We start from the raw sequence: 27,979 nt of genomic DNA on the forward strand, positions 1-27,979 counted from the left end.
AAACAAAACAAGATGGCAACGACAACGAAGCAGAGGGTATGATGATTACTAACTGTTAGTAGTAAGAAACATTTGGCACATTTTAAATTGCTCTTTCGTTGTTGTTATGTGAAAAATGCTAGGGTTTCGTAAATCATTGGCAGTGATAGTCCGAATGACGCTGCAGTACTTTTAGTTTTGATATCCTTTGCACTGTTCGTACCTTGATTTCTGTCATTAGTAACGGTGTGCTCAGTCCCATATGTGTCATTGCGGGGTCGGGCTAACTCGGCCCACGGGACATCTCGTCCCACCCGTCGAGGGTGGGCCGAGTTGTCCCACTCGTTGGTATCGATAGTGATCGTGAGTGCTCGTCTGTGTTTGAGTTTATTTCGTCTTTATGACGTCTTTTCTAACCGTAATTTTTATGGAATTGTGCTCAGTGGTTTCTGTAAAGAATATTTGCCAACTTTTGGGGGATACAACGACATAAAAATGAAATTTCAGACGTTTTTATCGCGGTTCGCGATCCCCATAGGTTCACGTTCATTTCGCGCGGTGGGCTAACTCGGCCCAGCTAAGCTTTGGCTGTTGTTTTGTCAGTAAATCTCCGTAAAACTGTCAATTTTATCATGTATGAAAGTGTATTCAGGGTTCCTTCAACTAATTTCATCTTCGAGGGAATTTAATTTTACACATGTTTGGTGAAATGATGGATATCTGTTTGCATGATTTCATCTTTGCCGTGTCCGCACCGCACCGGTCTCGCCACTGCAGCTCGCTCACACACACAGTGGCAGAGCTGAGCTAGCAGCCCCATGCCCACTCAGGGAGGCGCGGCGGCGGGGCGCAGCGGGGCGCTGCGCGTGGGGCGCGAGCGGCAGAGGGAGCAGCCGGCCACTCCGTACCCGTATCCCTAGTAGAGATGAAATCAAATTATGTAGCAGCTCATTCGATGTGAACTACATGAAGGTCATTATATGCATTTGATTTTAACTGTTAAATGTTTTGTCGTTGCTGTTGTTGTTGCTGATTATATGTATAGATCTGCGTTCTACTAAAAAATTATTTCTGTCCAATAAATGTTACCTTTTTTCTTAATAAAAACAAACAAGCAAAAGTCAAAAGGGTGAGTCTGTTTATGGGCATTACCGTGGAAATTAATAAATTGTTTGATATCCAGTGGTCATTTGTTTGACCTGTAGATATGGTTTGGTTGAATGGTTGATATCATGAAACCGGTAATGAAATGTAGTGCTAGCTAGATTGGCCTTGTTTATGATTGTAGGGCCTACCTTTTGTGTGTACTTTCAAAAATAAAAAGGAATTGTTTTTGTTTCGATGACATTGCCATTTTTGCCATGGGAATCCTTACCCTAATTCAAGAGAAAAATCCTCTGCCACCTGTACCTGCACGATAATGGCCAACCGTCAAGTTCTTTTTCTTTTTTGTAATTTTCTTTTTATATATGTACTGTATATACAGTGTATATCTCTCTCTCCCTCTAGCTATGTTATGTATACTGTGATGATCTATTGAACCAAACTTGGACTTCATAATCTTTTCCATGCCTTAGCCCTGTATGTGTTAATCTTTTACATTTTTTATTTATTTGTACAAAACAAGGCTGATTATAAAATTCTCAAATCCTTGCTTGTCCTGCACTCATACTGTTGAATTCATGCACATTTTTTTTTTTTTTTTTTTTTTTTTTTGACAAGCAGCAAAGATGAATAGCTTCTCAAATGGTCTTCCTTCTCAAGCACGGTACTCAAAGTGTTACATAATTTGCAGTCATGCAGGGTCACAAAAGAAACAGTACAACATGCACTGGTAGGCATTGGCAAGGTCATGCATATAAGCTCTCATCTTCCTTCACAAAAGAATCTGTTGTTTTGTGGCCATTGCATCCTTTCGATTGTTGCCCTGCCCTTGATTACAATGTACCGGTACTGCTCTTTCCAAGACTGCAAGATCACAGCAAATGTTGAATAATATTAATGTGAGCATGTAAAGTATGTTTTGTTTTGTTTTGTCATTTTAACATCTATTACTTTATTATTTCCTCTCTATTTTTTTTTTTCTTGAATAACACAACATTCTCATTTGACTTGAAATAATGCTTTCATTTTCAATTATCACATTACCAAGTATCATCTGTGTACAAAGCTTTCTTTCCACAACTGAATTGTAAAGTTCTGTATTTTTTGATGATTCTTCGTCTGGCTCTATAGATCGCCTACTGCCAATATTTCCGTTTCCTTTCCCCGTCTCTCTTTCACTCTTCCATCAACCCGTTCTTTTCTTATGCGTGATCAATGTGTTTGTCAAGTGTCAAATGAGATTTGATTTGAAACACTGCATACTTCATGTGAATTGCACACCAGTATTTTTTTTTCCGAATTCATATTTACATAGAACAACTAGTGTGTGCATATCTACACTGATGTTCAATGTAGACAAATTTGATATCTTTAATAAAAAAAAAAGTCTCAAGTAGCGCTGTACTATGGATTAAAAAACATATGTGACAAAAACATCATTTTTTTTTAGAGTCATCACACTTCATCATCAGTGAATAGTGTGCATTCATAAAATGTGAATTTAATTCCGCCACATTCATAAACTGTGAATTTAATTCCGCCACATTTTATAGTGTGTTATAACGGTAATACAACATTTGTTCCTGTGATCTTGTAACAATTGCTCTGGTGTATTATTTTCTCCAAGGACTTGGGATCAAGGTAAGGATTGTGATAGGAGTAGGGTTAGAGTAATGCTCCTTTGTAGAATTTATGTTTGGTTTAGCATGCAGAATTTCAAGTGAACAATTGTTGCAGGAGCAAATGTCATGGAACCATTACGACACTGACTTCAGTCCTACTTCAGTTAATAGGCCTACTTCAGTCGATAGTTTGCTTTCTTCTAGATTTTCACCTCTTGACCTACCTGTAAAACATACAAGTAGTTTACCAGATAGTTGCCAATTGATGAACTCTGCCCCAGGTGAGGTGCATCGCAGGAAATGACATTGTTGTACATATGTCAATCCAGATACACTTCATGAAATGTTGCATTATTGTAACACTCATTTCGGTGTCCAACATTATGCTCAGTCACTCCGCATAACCAGACAATGTCCTCTCAAAACTGAATATTCACTATAGCTGTAGGGGCTGAAGAAAGCAGATCTGTTCTCGGTCAGTTCCTTTGGTAGACTCTTTCTTAATTCTATCCACTTACTTTTTCCAGGGTAGTTAATTTACATATTAAAATCATAAGATAGACAAATCAACCAAAACGAAAGCAGGAAAGTAGTTTCACCCGACGACCGAAGGAACCGATGGAAAATAAAGGTAGGGCCTACAGGTGATCACAAGGTGAAGTTGAACATGAATGGAAACAGATCAAAAGAGTTTGAGGACGTAGGTGTGGAGGTGAGTGGAGAGAATTAGGTTGTGTGGAAAACTAAATGTAGATAATTCATAAGGGGTATGTCTGAAAAGTAAACTACAAATATGGAAAACTACACAAAACAACAACAACAAACCAAAGCTACACAAAAAAAAAAATAGTTTCTGGTCACATTAATGCTCTGACATTATTGTTGGGTGTTTTGTTGATCTTTTTTGTATTTATTGGTTTTCCACTGATTGCAATACAGTATAAGACAAATAACCATAAATCAAAATGATTACAAATAGTCAAAATAAGAATTACAGTAAAGATTAAAAAAAAGAGCAGCTTACAAGATTGAGGCATGGCCACGGAGACTTTGCAAAACATATAAGGGACTGAAAGGATATCCAAAGCACACCAGAGACAGCCCCACAAACCAACAGGAACTTACTCCATAGCTACACAGTGTAGAAGCCAGATCCCATTTATTATGAGGTTGGAGGTACCGGGTACACATCAGTGTTTTGTTGACTTTTGCTCTATGAATTTGCACATGGATAGTATGTAAACATTAGTCCTGCATGCTTCAAGTCATAAACATAATTTACATAAACTTAACATATCTAAATTAACTAATAGGACCAATATCCAACATGTCAGAAGGATGCATATCACCTTCCATGTACCCGAAACAATTTACGCAAAAAACAATAAAACAAAAACAAAAAAAAAATACATTGTGTATTATGTTCACCATGGGCCTAATTATTGGAATGAACTTCCCAATATGCTGCACCGCACCACCTTCTTTCAAACATACTCTTACAGTCTTAGGCTGCGTTCACACAGGAGTATACTATTCGGGTATACGGCGCTCGTTTTCGATATATATAGCTTGAATCGAACGACAGGATTTCCTAACACCGGTCCACATAAGAGGGGACTATTCGAAAATCCCGAATAGCATAGAATAGTATAGTGGGAATCGTGCTTGTTCGATTTTCGAACAGCGTATACCATTTCTCGTTTATGAAATGATGACGATTTTGGTCTCGATCTGCCCTCTAGCAAAAATAAGCATGTAGACTGACATTCTGATGCAGTTTAGAAATTTTTAATAAGATTGCTGGGATGGTTGTGTACGAGGAAGAAATCCGCATGGTGCAGGTGATGGTGTACTGGGTCGACTTGACGGCGCATAGCGAATAGCGAATAGCGAATACTGTATACCAAATACTTCTATGTGAACGCAGCCTTAGGCTGCGTTCACATAGAAGTATACGGTATTCGCTATTCGCTATTCGGGCACCGAGTACACCATCACCCGCACCGTCAACTCACCATCCCATGCAGTGAGGATTTCTTCCTCCTACATCCCAGCAAATCTTATTAACAATTTCTAAACTGCATCAGAATGTCAGTCTACATGCTTATTTTTGCTAAAGGGCAAATCCAGACCAAAGTGTCATTATTTCATAAACGAGAGACGGTATACGCTGCAAGAAAATCGAACAAGCTCGATTCCCACTTTGCTATACTTTTCGCAGCCATTCGGTACTTTCGAATAGTATAGTGCCCTCCTATGTGAACCGGTGTGAGGAAATCCTATCGTTCGATTCAAGCTATTCGCGTGCCCTCGAAAAACGAGCCCGAATAGTATACTTCTATTTGAACGCAGCCTTAAGCAACATCTTATTAGCAGCTACGGCACGCAAGTGCATACCGGGTACCTGGTAGTAAACTTGTTGCTTTTTTTCCTTGTCTATTCTTCTACTCCGGAGGGATCCTAACCAGGAATGCAGGTATTGATCAGCCTGCCTGTTACATTCCACAAGTCCTTCATTATTGTACCTGATTTCAGAATTCTTGTACGTGGCAGCTTGCCGGTTACCATGGTCACACAGTCTGGTTCTACTTGTAGGAGCCCTGCTGGAATGTGACTCCTGATGAGCTTATTCTCCATGTATAAGTTGCAGCTGAACAAACTTGCTGGTATGTATAGGCCCCATCATATTTCTAGTACCATAGCCCAATTCTAAACTCACCTTTGACTTCACGCTGAGACAGACTGCTGTACATTTTTATTTTGTCTGTACTATTTTCATGAGAAATATGAAAATACATGTTAATTGAAATTGAAATTGAGAGTAACAGGAATGGAAGAGACCAACTAAAATGTAAAAATCCAACTCACTATGACTACAAATGAAAATAAACTGGACGAAGGTGTCAACAAGCTGAGGTGAGAACTTATTTCTTCTTTTTCTATGTCACTGTCGAACATCCCAATGTAGAGGCCGACTGGACAAGGGAAGTTAAGTTCGGACTACCGAACTTAATATGGAATGTTAAACAAAAGAGTAGGTGTGGTGTGAAAGGGATGAACACATGAATGGGAAAGGAATGAGGGCGATAAAAAGAAACAGCATTCTGGTCAATGAGAATGTGTGTCAACCACAGATATAAATAGGTAGATTGATCAAGCCCATTCACAACCCATGCGTAGCTTTATAGCCAGTTGCGCGCACATTACATGCCGCCATTTTGTTAGTCTTCTGTTACGTCACGGCTTGCGATGAATAGGGCTAAGGGGGAGGTAAAAAAGAAAAAAAAAAGTCAGCGTAGGCCTACGCTATGCTGTACTCAAACTCTGCAAACCCTGCTGCGCGCACGCAAGCCGTGACGTAACAAAAGACTAACCAAAATGGCGGAGATCGCGTGCGCTGGCTATGCTTTCAGACCCCACTTGATCATTCTACCTATATAGTTCTGTGGTGTCAACCTATGAACCTATAGACCGATTCAAGCGACTGTTCATGGAAGTGCGCCCTCTTAAGGCGACGCCATAACTGGGGGCCAAACAGGCCGGGTCGGCAAGCGCCCTGCGTGCGTGGCAAGGGTGCCAGCGGCAGCCAGTGCTTTTACCACCCGGCGCCAGCCGGCCAGCTAGCTATCTCGCGCGCTGGCAGCGATCGACGCATCTGGATTTGTGACAACTAGAGTCTACATTTTTTTTTTTCGCTAGCTAATCAAGAATAAATAAAATTAAACAACTTATACCGACTATGAGCGAATGGGTAGATGACATACGGCTGTAGCCAAAACTTGAATTTCAAGGTAAATATCGGTACGATCCGTGAATGTTTGTAGACTCTATTTCTTTGGCGATGACTTGGGTACTCGCGTGTTAGCCCCGTATATTCACATTTGTGTAAGACTTGCAAGAGAATAAAAACCGCTGGGGAGTATTATTGCTAGGCGCAGGCAGACGTCTTGCTAATAAGCCTAGGCTGTTGGCAAGTTAACTGATATAATTAAATACAAATAATGAATAAAAATCTTGAGCTAGATATGGCGCAATATTGCAAGCTATCAGTTAACTTAACCTTTTTAGGGCAGGCTTTTGCCTTTGCTCGGGAGTGTCGGGCCAGCAGGGTAGAATCTGTCTAACGTTAGATCTTGTCTAGAAATCTAGGCAAAAGTCCAGACTAGATCTAGACCTATTGACTTCTAGAACCCTACATCCATTCCTATATCATTTTCGGTTGTCGATAACATCAGGCAAGCCTAACTGAGTAAACCAAACGGAATATAAATCTAGGCGTTTCTAGGCCGTATATGCCTAAACTTAAGTTACGACTACGTTGCCTGATGTCTACAACCGAAACTTCTACTGTTTTAGGTCTAAGTAACCTTGCATAAAATCACGCTAACGCCTAATATTATAATCTACAAAAGTGATTTTCAAATCATATTTTCTTAGTATGATTATGAAACAGATGTTTGCCACCATCCATGGTTTAATATTTATAAGTATCACTTTATCAAAAGTCAAATTCAGAGTGAATTCCAGGCCAAAATTGAATAGGCCTATGGTCAATTCAGTGCTGAACATTGAAGAAGTGAAAACAATATAAGAATTTAACGCATCTTGAAACATTTATTTAGCTGTAGTGTAGGCTGTAAAATGTTTGTCATAATAATAAGGTCTAGCCAGGAAGTGGATTCTAACTTTGGCAAGTAGGACACCAAGGATAAAAAAATCAAAAAAAAAAAAAAATCGGTGAATTATCAAATTAGAACTTTGATCTAAACTTGTCTTCTAAGATGAACAACATATTTTACGAATATGCAGTGATAACCTAATCAAATAGAGAATCTAGTACTGTAGACATAGTTTGTTTCGAAATCTGTGCATTTTTATACCGTTGTATTTCACTTAATTGTCTTTAATTTTGCCTTGATTTATCATGCGTCAGCGGTGTCTGAATTTCACACTCTGCCGTGCAGCTTCCATTTCCATTTTTTTTTTCTGTTATTTGTGCACCTAACAACTGCACAATGTGTTTTCCTGATCCTTCCTTTGAAGCTTTCAAAGTAGATCAATATGTCTGAATCACTCAATTTGTCCAAAAGAAAGGCATTAATGGCCGCTGAATGACTTTTCCACACAGTGAGTAAACAATCACAATATTAGCGCGGCGCCAGCGGTCGCCGGCCGCGGCGCAGCGGCTGCGCCCGGCTAACTATGCGCGATGGGTACGCTAGGCCGCTGAGCTGCAAGTGCAACTCGCTGGGTAGCTAGCTCGCTGGAAGCCCCCCGTTGGCCCCCAGTTATGGCGACCGTTATAGCGCCGCTAGCGGCGGTAGGTGAATAGGTCAGGATCCGGGCTAACTCGGCCCACGGGACAACTCGTCCCACCCGTCGAGGGTGGGCCGAGTTGTCCCACCCGTTGGTATCGATAGTGATCGTGAGCGCTTGTCTGTGTTTGAGGTTATTTTGTCTTTGTGACGTCTTTTTTAACCGTAACTTTTATGGAATTGTACTCAGTGGTTTCTGTAAAGAATATTTGCCAACTTTTGGGGGATACAACGACGTAAAAATGAAATTTCAGACGTTTTTATCGCGGTTCGCGATCCCCATAGGTTCACGTTCATTTCGCGCGGTGGGCTAACTCGGCCCAGCTAAGTTTTAGCTGTTGTTTTGTCAGTAAATCTCCGTAAAAATATCAATTTTATCATGTATGAAGGTGTATTCAGGGTTCCTTCAACTAATTTCATCTTCGAGGGAATTTAATTTTGCACATGTGTGGTGAAATGTGGGATATTTGTTCGCATGATTTCATCTTTGCCGTATCCGCACCGCACCGGTCTCGCCACCAGCAGCTCGCTCACGCATCACTGTGGCAGAGCTGAGCAGCGCCATGCCCATGCCCACTCTCGGCGAGGCACGGGGCGGCGCGGGGCACCCGCGCGAACGGCACAGAGGGAGCAGCCAGCCACTCCGTAAACGTCGCTACGGATACGGGCGGTGGTTGAAATTGGAGGAAAAGGCGTCATTTGCTGCACTTCCCAATTTTCTCGCGTGAGTACTAAATTCTATGCAGTAGTCAGTTGGCATTTTCCTATCCATTGTCTTGAACTTTGAGCTGAGAGCTAGACTAGAGATAGGGAGCAACTTGTTTCAACTCAACTGTGTTTTGCTGCAACGTCGCGTGAATTGGGCTGAGCTGGTGTGCTACCGCCAGCCAATGCCAAGGTGAAAGGGCAAGGGTTTCTGCTAAAGGCTGGGCATATAGGGGGTTGCTTGACTCTTTTTTTTTTTTTTTTGGTCTTTTATTTTTTTCTGATATTTTTTTTTCCAGGATGACTCAATAATATGTATTCCAACCTTATGCAGTTTGCAGTTGTCATTTTGCTGTTTTTCTGTCTATCCCCCAGCATCAGCGTTATCATTATTATTAATGATTGATACTGAATTAAAAAAAAAACACACACACACACACACAACACACACATAAAATAACGATTTGGATGCATGCTGTATTATTGGCAATTATCACGTGACTCGGATGGCACTATTCGCTATGTTGGGACACTGCTCCTTAATTTACGAATATGTAGCATTTGTGAAATAATACGAGTTTTAATATGTGAAAATGTCACTTTTTTATGTCTGAAATGATTTACTAGTACTATGGTGAAGTCTGTTTTCAAAGTGATATTTATTCAATGTACTATAAAAACAGAAATACTGTTGTTACTGCTAATGATTGACAAATTGCCCTACACGTACATCGATATAAATGTTTATGTAAATATGATGATTTTATAGAGATAATTATTACATCGATGTAGGGCAATTTGTCAATCACTTGCATTAAAAAACATCTCGACGGAAGAATTTCATGAATTTGAAGAAATACTGTTATACCAGTACTGAAATGAATGGAATATATAACCTTGTAACGAAAGCAGCAGATAAAGCAATAGTAAATTACATTGTGATCGAAGTACATCTATGTAGCAACCTAACTTATCACTTTATCATTGAATTGTCATATAGACTGCACCTTGCTACTAACAATGAATACTATTGGCCCTGAAATTAATTTTACATTAGTACATGTATGTTCTTTCTTTCTTTTACGCCCAAGTACCAGGTATTACTTCTCTGGCAGGATAGACCAGTAAACTCTGTGGTATTGATTATTGCATGCAGACTTGTGCAGGATGGATACTGCAAGTAGTAGTAGGGCCTGGTAGGGGAAAATATGACCAGGTAAGCTCTGAGATTGTAATGTAGTACTAGTTTTGGAACTACATTGCATTAAAGATCAAAAGTGGGATTTTTTTTTGTAACACCTAAACTTTCGACAAAGCGTAACATTTGCTAATATTTCACATTTTTTCTTACCTGTGCCTAAAATTGTATTATGATGGCCTGCTATTATGTAGGCCCACGGTAAGACAGCAAACTTGAATTTGTTGAGCTTCTTGGCTATTTCATTCTTTTCAATCTCAGATCATTATATTTTGTTCAGTTTGTAATTGTATAGGTTCATAGGTTGACACACATTCTCATTGACCTGTATGCTGTTTCTTTTTATCGCCCTCATTCCTTTCCCATTCATGTGTTCATCCCTTTCACACCACACCTACTCTTTTGTTTAACATTCCATATTAAGTTCGGTAGTCCGATCTTAACTTCCCTTGTCCAGTCGGCCACTACATTGGGATGTTCGACAGTGACATAGAAAAAGAAGAAATAAGTTCTCACCTCAGCTTGTTGACACCTTCGTCCAGTTTATTTTCATTTGTAGTCATAATGAGTTGGTTTCTTACATTGTAGTTGGTCTCTTCCATTCCTGTTACTCTCAATTTCAATTTCAATTTACATGTATTTTCATATTTCTCATGAAAATAGTACAGACAAAATAAAAATGTACAGTAGTCTGTCTCAGCATGAAGTCAAAGGTGAGTTTAGAATTGGGCTATGGTACTAGAAATATGATGGGGCCTATACATACCAGCAAGTTTGTTCAGCTGCAACTTATACATGGAGAATAAGCTCATCAGGAGTCACATTCCAATAGGGCTCCTACTGAGAACCAGACTGTGTGACCATGGTAACCGGCAAGCTGCCACGTACAAGAATTCTGAAATCAGGTACAATAATGAAGGACTTGTGGAATGTAACAGGCAGGCTGATCAATACCTGCATTCCTGGTTAGGATCCCTCCGGAGTAGAAGAATAGACAAGGAAAAAAAGCAACAAGTTTACTACCAGGTACCCGGTATGCACTTGCGTGCCGTAGCTGCTAATAAGTTGTTGCTTTAAGGCTGCGTTCACATAGAAGTATACTATTCGAGTATTCGGGCTCGTTTTTCGAGGGCACGCGAATAGCTTGAATCGAACGATAGGATTTCCTCACACCGGTTCACATAGGAGGGCACTATTCGAAAGTACCGAATAGCTGCGAAAAGTATAGCAAAGTGGGAATCGAGCTTGTTCGATTTTCTTGCAGCGTATACCGTCTCTCGTTTATGAAATAATGACACTTTTGGTCTGGATTTGCCCTTTAGCAAAAATAAGCATGTAGACTGACATTCTGATGCAGTTTAGAAATTGTTATAAGATTTGCTGGGATGTAGGAGGAAGAAATCCTCACTGCATGGGATGGTGAGTTGACGGTGCGGGTGATGGTGTACTCGGTGCCTGAATAGCGAATACTTCTATGTGAACGCAGCCTTAGGCTGCGTTCACATAGAAGTATTCGGTATACGGTATTCGCTATTCGCTATTCGCCGTCAAGTCGACCCAGTACACCATCACCTGCACCATCCGGATTTCTTCCTCGTACACAACCATCCCAGCAATCTTATTAATGTTGTAAGCCGGGTTAATGATGACACTGACAGTCTCCAGTTGACGTTGCATAGATTTTATTGAACAAATCAAACAGTCTCATGCGTACATCCAATGCGCCAGGATGCATCCAATGCGCCAGGATAACTAGACTCTATACAGAATAACAAATATAGTCAAACTTTTGTCTACATTGAACATCAGTGTAGATATGCACACACTAGTTGTTCTATGTAAATATGAATTCGGAAAAAAAAAAATACTGGCGTGCAATTCACATGAAGTATGCAGTGTTTCAAATCAAATCTCATTTGACACTTGACAAACACATTGATCACGCATAAGAAAAGAATGGGTTGATGGAAGAGTGAAAGAGAGACGGGGAAAGGAAGCGGAAATATTGGCAGTAGGCGATCTATAGAGCCAGACGAAGAATCATTAAAAAATACAGAACTTTACAATGCAGTTGTGGAAAGAAAGCTTTGTACACAGATGATACTTGGTAATGTGATAATTAAAAATGAAAGCATTATTTCAAGTCAAATGAGAATGTTCTGTTATTCAAGAAAAAAAAAATAGAGAGGAAATAATAAAGTAATAGATGTTAAAATGACAAAACAAAACAAAACAAAACATACTTTACATGCTCACATTAATATTATTCAACATTTGCTGTGATCTTGCAGTCTTGGAAAGAGCAGTACCGGTACATTGTAATCAAGGGCAGGCAGGGCAACAGTCGAAAGGATATGCAATGGCCACAAAACAACAGATTCTTTTGTGAAGGAAGATGAGAGCTTATATGCGTGACCTTACGGATGCCTACCAGTGCATGTTGTAATGTTTCTTTTGTGACCCTGCATGACTGCAAATTATGTAACACTTTGAGTACCGTGCTTGAGAAGGAAGACCATTTGAGAAGCTATTCATCTTTGCTGCTTGTTAAAAAAAAAAAAAAAAAAAATGTGCATGAATTCAACAGTATGAGTGCAGGACAAGCAAGGATTTGAGAATTTTATAATCAGCCTTGTTTTGTACAAATAAATAAAAATGTAAAAGATTAACACATATAATAGGGATAAGGCATGGAAAAGATTAAGATATGTTTAAGTCCAAGTTTGGTTCAATAGATCATCACAGTATACATAACATAGATACAGTAGAGGGAGAGAGAGAGAGATTTACACTGTATATACAGTACATATATAAAAAGGAAATTACAAAAAAGAAAAAGAACTTGACGGTTGGCCATTATCGTGCAGGTACAGGTGGCAGAGGATTTTTCTCTTGAATTAGGGTATAACCCATGGCAAAAATGGCAATGTCATCAAAACAAAAACAATTCCTTTTTATTTTTGAAAGTACACACAAAAGGTAGGCCCTACAATCATAAACAAGGCCAATCTAGCTAGCACTACATTTCATTACCGGTTTCATGATATCAACCATTCAACCAAACCATCCATATCTACAGGTCAAATAACTGACCACTGGATATCAAACAATTTATTAATTTCCACGGTAATGCCCATAAACAGACTCACCCCTTGACTTCTGCTTGTTTGTTTTTATTAAGAAAAAAGGTAACATAAATTGGACAGAAATAACTTTTGAGTAGAACGCAGATCTATACATAAAATCAGCAACAACAACAGCAACAACAAAACATTTAACAGTTAAAATCAAATGCATATAATGACCTTCATGTAGTTCACATCGAATGATCTGCTACATAATTTGACCAAGCTGAAGCCAGCGCCCAAACTCAGCGCCCAAACCGTGCTCTCGATACCTCGTGTTATCGATACTACGCCTCCGTGACGATACCGTGTGGAGTCCAAACTCACCCTGAACGGCACAAAATCACTCACGTTCTCCTCATCTGTTGTCTCTAGGACGTCTGTCACGGCTTTTTATTTACTTTTTTGCAAGGAAGCGATAGCAGGTTATTTAGTTAAAGTTTCGAGCCAATTAATCATGGGTCACCTTCTGCAACTATGTTTCATTACAAATACAAGACAATAAGTTATTAAGATTATAGAAATCATGAATAGTAGGCATAATTTTCAAGGAAATGATTAGATGAAATCAGATTATTTTCGCCCCTAAATCGATACCTATTTTTTGTAAGATGATTTTTGTCACAAGTTTGTGAAAATTGAGCAAAATATGAATAGTTGTATGCCATTAAAAGGTTTAAAGGGAATAATCAGATAAATCAGGGTATTTTCTGCCTTGGTTTATTCTGTCCCTTCAAAGAAATATATCTAATAACCTGATACAACTTGGCTTATGGGAACTATTTCAAATATGATTTTGACAAAAATTTGTGAAGATTGGAGAAAATATAAAGGGTCGGCGGCCACTCAAACTCAGATAAAATTCATGCATTTTCTGCCTTTGTTTGATCTTTCCCTTTAAAGATATATAGTTTGAGATCTGATACGAGGTGGCCGCCCCTAGTTTAATCCGAAAAACTTGAGAGATGGCAAAAATTTTTAAAGACTGGCGAAAATGACTAAGGGTCGCCTGCCATTTTACATGTCAGAAGTGAGTTTGGGCGCTGGGACTAAAACGGGTGCATTCTCGGTCTGGATATAGTCACTGAAATCTGCAATGACTTCTTCACCCTATCGAGTGATATATTCCTTTAAATCATGAAAAGCTGTAAATACAGATATCATGTTTACTTTGTATTTCCAGACAAATTCACGACACGTGTTTCTGGTGATCTTTTGTTCAAGTCTGATGAAACATTAACAGTCCGCACCCGGTTAAAGGGAATAATCAGATGAAATTTGGGCATTTTCAGCCTGTGTTTAATCTTTCCCTTTAAAGAAATATATCTTCTACTCTGATACCACGTGTCCACCCCTAATTGGATCGGAAATAGTTTAAAGGTGGTTTTGGTAAAAATTTGTAAAGGTTGCCAAAAATATGAAGGGTCGGCGGCCACTCAAAGTCAGAAATGAGTTTGGGCGCTGGGACTAAAAGGGGCGTATATTGTGTCTGGATATAGTCACTGAAATCTGCAATGACTTCTTCACCCTATCGAGTGATATATTCCTTTAAATCATGAAAAGCTGTAAATACAGATATCATGTTTACTCTGTATTTCCAGACAAATTCACGACACGTGTTTCTGGTGATCTTTTGTTCAAGTCTGATGAAACATTAACAGTCCGCACCCGGTTAAAGGGAATGATCAGATGAAATTTCGGCATTTTCGGCCTTTGTTTAATCTTTCCCTTTAAAGAAATATATCTTCTACTCTGATACCACGTGTCCACCCCTAATTCGATTGGAGATAGTTTAAAGATGGTTTTGGTGCAAATTTGTAAAGGTTGCCAAAAATATGAAGGGTCGGCGGCCACTCAAAGTCAGAAATGAGTTTGGGCGCTGGGACTAAAAGGGGCGCATACTGGGTCTCGATATAGTCACTGAAATCTACAATGACTTCTTTACCCTATCGAGTAATATATTCCTTTAAATCATGAAAAGCTGTTAATACAGATATCATGTTTACTTTGTATTTCCAGACAAATTCACGACACGTGTTTCTGGTGATCTTTTGTTCAAGTCTGATAAAACATTAACAGTCCGCACCCGGTTAAAGGGAATGATCAGATGAAATTTCGGCATTTTCGGCCTTTGTTTAATCTTTCCCTTTAAACAAATATATCTTCTAATCTGATACCACGCGTCCACCCCTAATTCGATCGGAGATAGTTCAAAGATGGTTTTGGTAAAAATTTGTAAAGGTTGCCAAAAATATGAAGGGTCGGCGGCCATTCAAAGTCAGAAATGAGTTTGGGCGCTGGGACTAAAAGGAGCGTATATTGTGTCTGGATATAGTCACTGAAATCTGCAATGACTTCTTCACCCTATCGAGTGATATATTCCTTTAAATCATGAAAAGCTGTAAATACAGATATCATGTTTACTTTGTATTTCCAGACAAAGTCACGACACGTGTTTCTGGTGATCTTTTGTTCAAGTCTGATGAAACATTAACAGTCCGCACCCGGTTAAAGGGAATAATCAGATGAAATTTGGGCATTTTCACCCTGTGTTTAATCTTTCCGTTTAAAGAAATATATCTTCTACTCTGATACCACGTGTCCACCCCTAATTCGATCGGAGATAGTTTAAAGATGGTTTTGGTAAAAATTTGTAAAGGTTTCCGAAAATATGAAGGGTCGGCGGCCATTAAAAGTCAGAAATGAGTTTGGGCGCTGGGACTAAAAGGGGCGTATATTGTGTCTGGATATAGTCACTGAAATCTGCAATGACTTGTTTACCCTATCGAGTGATATATTCCTTTATATCATGAAAAGCTGTTAATACAGATATCATGTTTCCTTCCAGACAAATTCACGACACGTGTTTCTGGTGATCTTTTGTTCAAGTCTGATGATACATTAACAGTCCGCACCCGTTAAAGGGAATGATCAGATGAAATTTCGGCATTTTCGGCCTTTGTTTAATCTTTCCCTTTAAAGAAATATATCTTCTACTCTGATACCACGTGTCCACCCCTAATTCGATTGGAGATAGTTTAAAGATGGTTTTGGTGCAAATTTGTAAAGGTTGCCAAAAATATGAAGGGTCGGCGGCCACTCAAAGTCAGAAATGAGTTTGGGCGCTGGGACTAAAAGGGGCGTATATTGTGTCTGGATATAGTCACTGAAATCTGCAATGACTTCTTCACCCTATCGAGTGATGTATTCCTTTAAATCATGAAAAGCTGTTAATACAGATATCATGTTTACTTTGTATTTCCAGACAAATTCACGACACGTGTTTCTGGTGATCTTTTGTTCAAGTCTGATGAAACATTAACAGTCCGCACCCGGTTAAAGGGAATGATCAGATGAAATTTCGGCATTTTCGGCCTTTGTTTAATCTTTCCCTTTAAAGAAATATATCTTCTAATCTGATACCACGCGTCCACCCCTAATTCGATTGGAGATAGTTTAAAGATGGTTTTGGTGCAAATTTGTAAAGGTTGCCAAAAATATGAAGGGTCGGCGGCCATTCAAAGTCAGAAATGAGTTTGGGCGCTGGGACTAAAACGGGTGCATACTGGGTCTCGATATAGTCACTGAAATCTACAATGACTTCTTTACCCTATCGAGTGATATATTCCTTTAAATCATGAAAAGCTGTTAATACAGATATCATGTTTACTTTGTATTTCCAGACAAAGTCACGACACGTGTTTCTGGTGATCTTTTGTTCAAGTCTGATGAAACATTAACAGTCCGCACCCGGTTAAAGGGAATGATCAGATGAAATTTGGGCATTTTCAGCCTGTGTTTAATCTTTCCCTTTAAAGAAATATATCTTCTACTCTGATACCACGTGTCCACCCCTAATTCGATTGGAGATAGTTTAAAGATGGTTTTGGTGCAAATTTGTAAAGGTTGCCAAAAATATGAAGGGTCGGCGGCCATTAAAAGTCAGAAATGAGTTTGGGCGCTGGGACTAAAAGGGGCGTATATTGTGTCTGGATATAGTCACTGAAATCTGCAATGACTTCTTCACCCTATCGAGTGATATATTCCTTTAAATCATGAAAAGCTGTAAATACAGATATCATGGTTACCTTGTATTTCCAGACAAATTCACGACACGTGTTTCTGGTGATCTTTTGTTCAAGTCTGATGAAACATTAACAGTCCGCACCCGGTTAAAGGGAATGATCAGATGAAATTTCGGCATTTTCGGCTTTTGTTTAATCTTTCCCTTTAAAGAAATATATCTTCTACTCTGATACCACGCGTCCACCCCTAATTCGATCGGAGATAGTTTAAAGATGGTTTTGGTAAAAATTTGTAAAGGTATCCGAAAATATGAAGGGTCGGCGGCCATTAAAAGTCAGAAATGAGTTTGGGCGCTGGGACTAAAAGGGGCGTATATTGTGTCTGGATATAGTCACTGAAATCTGCAATGACTTCTTCACCCTATCGAGTGATATATTCCTTTAAATCATGAAAAGCTGTAAATACAGATATCATGGTTACCTTGTATTTCCAGACAAATTCACGACACGTGTTTCTGGTGATCTTTTGTTCAAGTCTGCTGAAACATTAACAGTCCGCACCCGGTTAAAGGGAATGATCAGATGAAATTTCGGCATTTTCGGCCTTTGTTTAATCTTTCCCTTTAAAGAAATATATCTTCTACTCTGATACCACGTGTCCACCCCTAATTCGATTGGAGATAGTTTAAAGATGGTTTTGGTGCAAATTTGTAAGGGTTGCCAAAAATATGAAGGGTCGGCGGCCACTCAAAGTCAGAAATGAGTTTGGGCGCTGGGACTAAAAGGGGCGTATATTGTGTCTGGATATAGTCACTGAAATCTGCAATGACTTCTTTACCCTATCGAGTGATATATTCCTTTAAATCATGAAAAGCTGTTAATACAGATATCATGTTTACTTTGTATTTCCAGACAAATTCACGACACGTGTTTCTGGTGATCTTTTGTTCAAGTCTTATGAAACATTAACAGTCCGCACCCGGTTAAAGGGAATGATCAGATGAAATTTCGGCATTTTCGGCCTTTGTTTAATCTTTCCCTTTAAACAAATATATCTTCTAATCTGATACCACGCGTCCACCCCTAATTCGATTGGAGATAGTTTAAAGATGGTTTTGGTGCAAATTTGTAAGGGTTGCCAAAAATATGAAGGGTCGGCGGACATTCAAAGTCAGAAATGAGTTTGGGCGCTGGGACTAAAAGGGGCGTATATTGTGTCTGGATATAGTCACTGAAATCTGCAATGACTTCTTTACCCTATCGAGTGATATATTCCTTTAAATCATGAAAAGCTGTAAATACAGATATCATGGTTACCTTGTATTTCCAGACAAATTCACGACACGTGTTTCTGGTGATCTTTTGTTCAAGTCTGATGAAACATTAACAGTCCGCACCCGGTTAAAGGGAATGATCAGATGAAATTTCGGCATTTTCGGCCTTTGTTTAATCTTTCCCTTTAAAGAAATATATCTTCTACTCTGATACCACGTGTCCACCCCTAATTCGATTGGAGATAGTTTAAAGATGGTTTTGGTGCAAATTTGTAAGGGTTGCCAAAAATATGAAGGGTCGGCGGCCACTCAAAGTCAGAAATGAGTTTGGGCGCTGGGACTAAAAGGGGCGTATATTGTGTCTGGATATAGTCACTGAAATCTGCAATGACTTCTTTACCCTATCGAGTGATATATTCCTTTAAATCATGAAAACCTGTTAATACAGATATCATGTTTACTTTGTATTTCCAGACAAATTCACGACACGTGTTTCTGGTGATCTTTTGTTCAAGTCTTATGAAACATTAACAGTCCGCACCCGGTTAAAGGGAATGATCAGATGAAATTTCGGCATTTTCGGCCTTTGTTTAATCTTTCCCTTTAAAGAAATATATCTTCTAATCTGATACCACGCGTCCACCCCTAATTCGATTGGAGATAGTTTAAAGATGGTTTTGGTGCAAATTTGTAAAGGTTGCCAAAAATATGAAGGGTCGGCGGCCATTCAAAGTCAGAAATGAGTTTGGGCGCTGGGACTAAAACGGGTGCATACTGGGTCTCGATATAGTCACTGAAATCTACAATGACTTCTTTACCCTATCGAGTGATATATTCCTTTAAATCATGAAAAGCTGTTAATACAGATATCATGTTTACTTTGTATTTCCAGACAAAGTCACGACACGTGTTTCTGGTGATCTTTTGTTCAAGTCTGATGAAACATTAACAGTCCGCACCCGGTTAAAGGGAATGATCAGATGAAATTTGGGCATTTTCAGCCTGTGTTTAATCTTTCCCTTTAAAGAAATATATCTTCTACTCTGATACCACGTGTCCACCCCTAATTCGATTGGAGATAGTTTAAAGATGGTTTTGGTGCAAATTTGTAAAGGTTGCCAAAAATATGAAGGGTCGGCGGCCATTAAAAGTCAGAAATGAGTTTGGGCGCTGGGACTAAAAGGGGCGTATATTGTGTCTGGATATAGTCACTGAAATCTGCAATGACTTCTTCACCCTATCGAGTGATATATTCCTTTAAATCATGAAAAGCTGTAAATACAGATATCATGGTTACCTTGTATTTCCAGACAAATTCACGACACGTGTTTCTGGTGATCTTTTGTTCAAGTCTGATGAAACATTAACAGTCCGCACCCGGTTAAAGGGAATGATCAGATGAAATTTCGGCATTTTCGGCTTTTGTTTAATCTTTCCCTTTAAAGAAATATATCTTCTACTCTGATACCACGCGTCCACCCCTAATTCGATCGGAGATAGTTTAAAGATGGTTTTGGTAAAAATTTGTAAAGGTATCCGAAAATATGAAGGGTCGGCGGCCATTAAAAGTCAGAAATGAGTTTGGGCGCTGGGACTAAAAGGGGCGTATATTGTGTCTGGATATAGTCACTGAAATCTGCAATGACTTCTTCACCCTATCGAGTGATATATTCCTTTAAATCATGAAAAGCTGTAAATACAGATATCATGGTTACCTTGTATTTCCAGACAAATTCACGACACGTGTTTCTGGTGATCTTTTGTTCAAGTCTGCTGAAACATTAACAGTCCGCACCCGGTTAAAGGGAATGATCAGATGAAATTTCGGCATTTTCGGCCTTTGTTTAATCTTTCCCTTTAAAGAAATATATCTTCTACTCTGATACCACGTGTCCACCCCTAATTCGATTGGAGATAGTTTAAAGATGGTTTTGGTGCAAATTTGTAAGGGTTGCCAAAAATATGAAGGGTCGGCGGCCACTCAAAGTCAGAAATGAGTTTGGGCGCTGGGACTAAAAGGGGCGTATATTGTGTCTGGATATAGTCACTGAAATCTGCAATGACTTCTTTACCCTATCGAGTGATATATTCCTTTAAATCATGAAAAGCTGTTAATACAGATATCATGTTTACTTTGTATTTCCAGACAAATTCACGACACGTGTTTCTGGTGATCTTTTGTTCAAGTCTTATGAAACATTAACAGTCCGCACCCGGTTAAAGGGAATGATCAGATGAAATTTCGGCATTTTCGGCCTTTGTTTAATCTTTCCCTTTAAACAAATATATCTTCTAATCTGATACCACGCGTCCACCCCTAATTCGATTGGAGATAGTTTAAAGATGGTTTTGGTGCAAATTTGTAAGGGTTGCCAAAAATATGAAGGGTCGGCGGACATTCAAAGTCAGAAATGAGTTTGGGCGCTGGGACTAAAAGGGGCGTATATTGTGTCTGGATATAGTCACTGAAATCTGCAATGACTTCTTTACCCTATCGAGTGATATATTCCTTTAAATCATGAAAAGCTGTAAATACAGATATCATGGTTACCTTGTATTTCCAGACAAATTCACGACACGTGTTTCTGGTGATCTTTTGTTCAAGTCTGATGAAACATTAACAGTCCGCACCCGGTTAAAGGGAATGATCAGATGAAATTTCGGCATTTTCGGCCTTTGTTTAATCTTTCCCTTTAAAGAAATATATCTTCTACTCTGATACCACGTGTCCACCCCTAATTCGATTGGAGATAGTTTAAAGATGGTTTTGGTGCAAATTTGTAAGGGTTGCCAAAAATATGAAGGGTCGGCGGCCACTCAAAAGTCAGAAATGAGTTTGGGCGCTGGGACTAAAAGGGGCGTATATTGTGTCTGGATATAGTCACTGAAATCTGCAATGACTTCTTTACCCTATCGAGTGATATATTCCTTTAAATCATGAAAACCTGTTAATACAGATATCATGTTTACTTTGTATTTCCAGACAAATTCACGACACGTGTTTCTGGTGATCTTTTGTTCAAGTCTTATGAAACATTAACAGTCCGCACCCGGTTAAAGGGAATGATCAGATGAAATTTCGGCATTTTCGGCCTTTGTTTAATCTTTCCCTTTAAACAAATATATCTTCTAATCTGATACCACGCGTCCACCCCTAATTCGATTGGAGATAGTTTAAAGATGGTTTTGGTGCAAATTTGTAAGGGTTGCCAAAAATATGAAGGGTCGGCGGACATTCAAAGTCAGAAATGAGTTTGGGCGCTGGGACTAAAAGGGGCGTATATTGTGTCTGGATATAGTCACTGAAATCTGCAATGACTTCTTCACCCTATCGAGTGATATATTCCTTTAAATCATGAAAAGCTGTAAATACAGATATCATGTTTACTTTGTATTTCCAGACAAATTCACGACACGTGTTTCTGGTGATCTTTTGTTCAATTCTGATGAAACATTAACAGTCCGCACCCGGTTAAAGGGAATGATCAGATGAAATTTCGGCATTTTCGGCCTTTGTTTAATCTTTCCCTTTAAACAAATATATCTTCTACTCTGATACCACGCGTCCACCCCTAATTTGATCGGAGATAGTTTAGAGATGGTTTTGGTGCAAATTTGTAAAGGTTGCCAAAAATATGAAGGGTCGGCGGCCATTCAAAGTCAGAAATGAGTTTGGGCGCTGGGACTAAAACGGGTGCATACTGGGTCTCGATATAGTCACTGAAATCTACAATGACTTCTTTACCCTATCGAGTGATATATTCCTTTAAATCATGAAAAGCTGTAAATACAGATATCATGTTTACTTTGTATTTCCAGACAAATTCACGACACGTGTTTCTGGTGATCTTTTGTTCAATTCTGATGAAACATTAACAGTCCGCACCCGGTTAAAGGGAATGATCAGATGAAATTTCGGCATTTTCGGCCTTTGTTTAATCTTTCCCTTTAAACAAATATATCTTCTACTCTGATACCACGCGTCCACCCCTAATTTGATCGGAGATAGTTTAGAGATGGTTTTGGTGCAAATTTGTAAAGGTTGCCAAAAATATGAAGGGTCGGCGGCCATTCAAAGTCAGAAATGAGTTTGGGCGCTGGGACTAAAACGGGTGCATACTGGGTCTCGATATAGTCACTGAAATCTACAATGACTTCTTTACCCTATCGAGTGATATATTCCTTTAAATCATGAAAAGCTGTAAATACAGATATCATGTTTACTTTGTATTTCCAGACAAAGTCACGACACGTGTTTCTGGTGATCTTTTGTTCAAGTCTGATGAAACATTAACAGTCCGCACCCGGTTAAAGGGAATGATCAGATGAAATTTCGGCATTTTCGGCCTTTGTTTAATCTTTCCCTTTAAAGAAATATAATATTATCTTCTAATCTGATACCACGTGTCCATCCCTAATTCGATTGGAGATAGTTTAAAGATGGTTTTGGTGCAAATTTGTAAAGGTTGCCAAAAATATGAAGGGTCGGCGGCCATTCAAAGTCAGAAATGAGTTTGGGCGCTGGGACTAAAAGGGGCGTAAATTGTGTCTGGATATAGTCACTGAAATCTGCAATGACTTCTTTACCCTATCGAGTGATATATTCCTTTAAATCATGAAAAGCTGTTAATACAGATATCATGTTTCCTTCCAGACAAAGTCACGACACGTGTTTCTGGTGATCTTTTGTTCAAGTCTGATGAAACATTAACAGTCCGCACCCGGTTAAAGGGAATGATCAGATGAAATTTCGGCATTTTCGGCCTTTGTTTAATCTTTCCCTTTAAAGAAATATATCTTCTACTCTGATACCACGCGTCCACCCCTAATTCGATCGAAGATAGTTCAAAGATGGTTTTCTTAAAAATTTGTAAAGGTTGCCGAAAATATGAAGGGTCGGCGGCCATTAAAAGTCAGAAATGAGTTTGGGCGCTGGGACTTAAAGGGTCGTATATTGTGTCTCGATATAGTCACTGAAATCTGCAATGACTTATTTACCCTATCGAGTGATATATTTCTTTAAATCATGAAAAGCTGTTAATACAGATATCATGTTTACTCTGTATTTCATGACAAAGTCACGACACGTGTTTCTGGTGATATTTCGTTTAAGTCTGATGAAACATTAACAGTCCGCACCCGGTTAAAGGGAATGATCAGATGAAATTTCGGCATTTTCTTCCTTTGTTTAATCTTTCCCTTTAAACAAATTTATCTTCTAATCTGATACCACGAGTCCACCCCTAATTCGATTGGAGATAGTTTAGAGATGGTTTTGGTGCAAATTTGTAAAGGTTGCCAAAAATATGAAGGGTCGGCGGCCATTCAAAGTCTGAAATGAGTTTGGGCGCTGGGACTAAAACGGGTGCATACTGGGTCTCGATATAGTCACTGAAATCTTTAATGACTTCTTTACCCTATCGAGTGATATATTCCTTTAAATCATGAAAAGCTGTAAATACAGATATCATGTTTACTCTGTATTTCATGACAAAGTCACGACACGTGTTTCTGGTGATATTTCGTTTAAGTCTAATGAAACATTAACAGTCCGCACCCGGTTAAAGGGAATAATCAGATGAAATGTGGGCATTTTCAGCCTGTGTTTAATCTTTCCCTTTAAAGAAATATAATATTATCTTCTAATCTGATACCACGTGTCCATCCCTAATTCGATTGGAGATAGTTTAAAGATGGTTTTGGTGCAAATTTGTAAAGGTTGCCAAAAATATGAAGGGTCGGCGGCCATTCAAAGTCAGAAATGAGTTTGGGCGCTTGGATTAAAACGGGTGCATACTGGGTCTCGATATAGTCACTGAAATCTACAATGACTAAACTCTTTACCCCATCGAGTGATACATTCATTTTAATCATAAAAGTCGTTAATACAGATATCATGTTAATCTGGTTTTCGTGACAAATTGACGACACAAGTTTCTGGTGATCTTTCGTTAAAGTGAAATGGAACATTAACAGTCTGCAATAATCAGATGAAATTTGGGCATTTTCAGCCTGTGTTAAATTTTTGGTAAAAATTTGTAAAGGTTGCCAAAAATATGAAGGGTCGGCGGCCATTAAAAGTCAGAAATGAGTTTGGGCGCTGGGACTAAAAGGGGCGTATATTGTGTCTGGATATAGTCACTGAAATCTGCAATGACTTCTTCACCCTATCGAGTGATATATTCCTTTAAATCATGAAAAGCTGTAAATACAGATATCATGTTTACTTTGTATTTCCAGACAAATTGACGACACGTGTTTCTGGTGATCTTTCGTTCAAGTCTGACGAAACATTAACAGTCCGCACCCTGTTAAAAGGAATAATCAGATGAAATTTGGGCATTTTCAGCCTGTGTTTAATCTTTCCCTTTAAACAAATATATCTTCTAATCTGATACCACGCGTCCACCCCTAATTCGATTGGAGATAGTTTAGAGATGGTTTTGGTGCAAATTTGTAAAGGTTGCCAAAAATATGAAGGGTCGGCGGCCATTCAAAGTCAGAAATGAGTTTGGACGCTTGGACTAAAACGGGTGCATACTGGGTCTCGATATCGTCACTGAAATCTGCACTAACTAAACTCTTTACCCCATCGAGTGATATATTCATTTTAATCATAAAAGTCGTTAATACAGATATCATGTTAATCTGTTTTTCGTGAGAAATTGACGACACAAGTTTCTGGTGATCTTTCGTTAAAGTGAAATGGAACATTAATAGTAAGCACCCGGTTAAAGGGAATAATCAGATGAAATTTGGGCATTTTCGGCCGGTGTTTAATCTTTCCCTTTAAACAAATATATCTTCTAATCTGATACAACGTGTCCACCCCTAATTCGATTGGAGATAGTTCAAAGATGGTTTTGGAAAAAATTTGTAAAGGTTGCCGAAAATATGAAGGGTCGGCGGCCATTCAACTTCAGAAATCAGTTTGGGCGCTGAGACTAAAAGGGGTGTGTACTAGGTATTGTGTCTGGATATAGTCCCTGAAATCTGCAATGACTTCTTTACCCTATCGAGTGATATATTTCTCTAAATCATGAAAAGCTGTCAATACAGATATCATGTTTACTCTGTATTTCATGACAAATTCACGACAGGTGTTTCTGGTGATCTTTCGTTTAAGTCTGATGAACTGATGAAACATTAACAGTCCGCACCCGGTTAAAGGGAATGATCAGATGAAATTTCGGCATTTTCGGCCTTTGTTTAATCTTTCCCTTTAAACAAATATATCTTCTAATCTGATACCACGCGTCCACCCCTAATTCGATTGGAGATAGTTTAGAGATGGTTTTGGTGCAAATTTGTAAAGGTTGCCAAAAATATGAAGGGTCGGCGGCCATTCAAAGTCAGAAATGAGTTTGGGCGCTGGGACTAAAACGGGTGCATACTGGGTCTCGATATAGTCACTGAAATCTACAATGACTTCTTTACCCTATCGAGTAATATATTAATTTAAATCATGAAAAGCTGTAAATACAGATATCATATTTACTTTGTATTTCCAGACAAAGTCACGACACGTGTTTCTGGTGATCTTTTGTTCAAGTCTGATGAAACATTAACAGTCCGCACCCGGTTAAAGGGAATAATCAGATGAAATGTGGGCATTTTCAGCCTGTGTTTAATCTTTCCCTTTAAAGAAGTATATCTTCTAATCTGATACCACGCGTCCACCCCTAATTCGATCGGAGATAGTTTAAAGATGGCTTTGGTACAAATTTGTAAAGGTTGCCAAAAATATGAAGGGTCGACGGCCATTCAAAGTCAGAAATGAGTTTGGGCGCTGGGACTAAAACGGGTGCATAATGGGTCTGGATATAGTCACTGAAATCTAAAATGACTAAACTCTTTACCCCATCGAGTGATATATTCATTTTAATCATAAAAGTCGTTAATACAGATATCATGTTAATCTGTTTTTCGTGACAAATTGACGACACAAGTTTCCAAGTTTCTGGTGATCTTTCGTTAAAGTGAAATGGAACATTAACAGCCCACACCCGGTTAAAGGGAATAATCAGATGAAATTTGGGCATTTTCAGCCTGTGTTTAATCTTTCCAATCAAAGAAATATATTCTCTAATCCGATACCACGTGTCCACCCCTAATTCGGTCGGAGATAGTTCAAAGATGGTTTTGGCAAAAATTTGTAAAGGTTGCCGAAAATATGAAGGGTCGGCGGCCATTAAAAGTCAGAATTGAGTTTGGGTCGGTGGGACTAAAAGGGGCGTATATTGTGTATGGATATAGTACTTGAAATCTGTAATGACTTCTTTACCCTATCGAGTGATATATTTCTTTAAATCATGAAAAGCTGTTAATACAGGTTGTTTACTCTGTATTTCATGACAAAGTGACGACACGTGTTTCTTGTGATCTTTCGTTTAATTCTGATGAAACATTAACAGTCCGCACCCATTTAAAGGGAATAATCAGATGAAATTTGGGCATTGCCATTTCAGCCTGTGTTTAATCTTTCCCTTTATATATATCTTCTAATCTGATACCACGTGTCCACCCCTATTTCGATCGGAGATAGTTCAAAGATGGTTTTGGTAAAAATTTCACCGACGATACCCAGACCCAATATACACCCCTTTAAGTCCCAGCGCCCAAACTCATTTTTAACTTTGCGGGCCGCCGACCCTTCATATTTTTGTCAATCTCTACACATTTTTACCAAAACAATCTTTGAACAACCTCCGATCGAATTAGGGGTGGACACGTGGTATCAGATTAATAGATATTGTTCTTTAAAGGGAAATATTAAACAAAGGCCAAAAATGCCCAAATTTCATCTGATTATTCCATTTAACCGGGCGCAGACTGTTAATGTTTTATCAGACTTAAACGAAAAATCACCAGAAACATGTGTCGTGAAATCGCCATGAAATACAAATTAAACATGATATCTATATCAATGACTTTTCATGATTTAAAGGAATATATCACTCGATAGGGTGATGAAGTTATTGCAGATTTCAGTGACTATATCCAGACCCAGTATGCACCCCTTTCAGCCCCAGCGCCCAAACTCATTTCTGACTTTGAATGGCCGCCGACTCTTCATATTTTCGGCAACCTTTACAAATTTTTGCCAAAACTATCTTTGAACTATTTCCAATCGAATTAGGGGTGGACGCGTGGTATCAAATCAGGAGATATATTTGTTTAAAGGGAAAAATTAAGCAAAGGTCCAAAATGCCCAAATTTCAATTGATGATTCCCTTTTACCGGGTGCTTACTATTAATATTTCATTTGACTTCAACGAAAGATCACCAGAAACTTGTGTTGTCAATTTGTCACGACAAAGAGAGTAAACATGATACATCTGTATTAACGATTTTTCATGATTTAAAGGAATATATCACTCGATGAGGTAAAAAAGTAATTTCAGGTTTCAGCGACTATATACCAAGACCCATTATGCACCCGTTTTTTTCCCAGCGCCCAAACTCATTTCTGACTTTGAATGGCCGCCGACCCTTCATATTTTTGTCAATCTTTACAAATTTTTACCAAAACCATCTTTGAACTACATCCGATCGAATTAGGGGTGGACACGTGGTATCAGATTAATAGATATTGTTCTTTAAAGGGAAATATTAAACAAAGGCCAAAAATG

General features: G+C 38.8%; 1 protein-coding gene across 1 annotated transcript in view; it reads left to right on the forward strand.

Moving 5' to 3' along the window:
- LOC140234136 (uncharacterized) overlaps window positions 1-27,979 on the forward strand; it is a 40,110-nt gene continuing 12,131 nt past the window's right edge. Inside the window, exon 1 of the mRNA XM_072314208.1 lies at window positions 1-36. Coding sequence (XP_072170309.1) covers window positions 13-36 — 24 coding nt within the window. The 5' untranslated portion in view covers window positions 1-12. The remainder of the gene's footprint in view (window positions 37-27,979) is intronic.

This window comes from Diadema setosum, chromosome 10 (genome assembly GCF_964275005.1).
Source record: "Diadema setosum chromosome 10, eeDiaSeto1, whole genome shotgun sequence".
Lineage (NCBI taxonomy): Eukaryota > Metazoa > Echinodermata > Echinoidea > Diadematoida > Diadematidae > Diadema > Diadema setosum.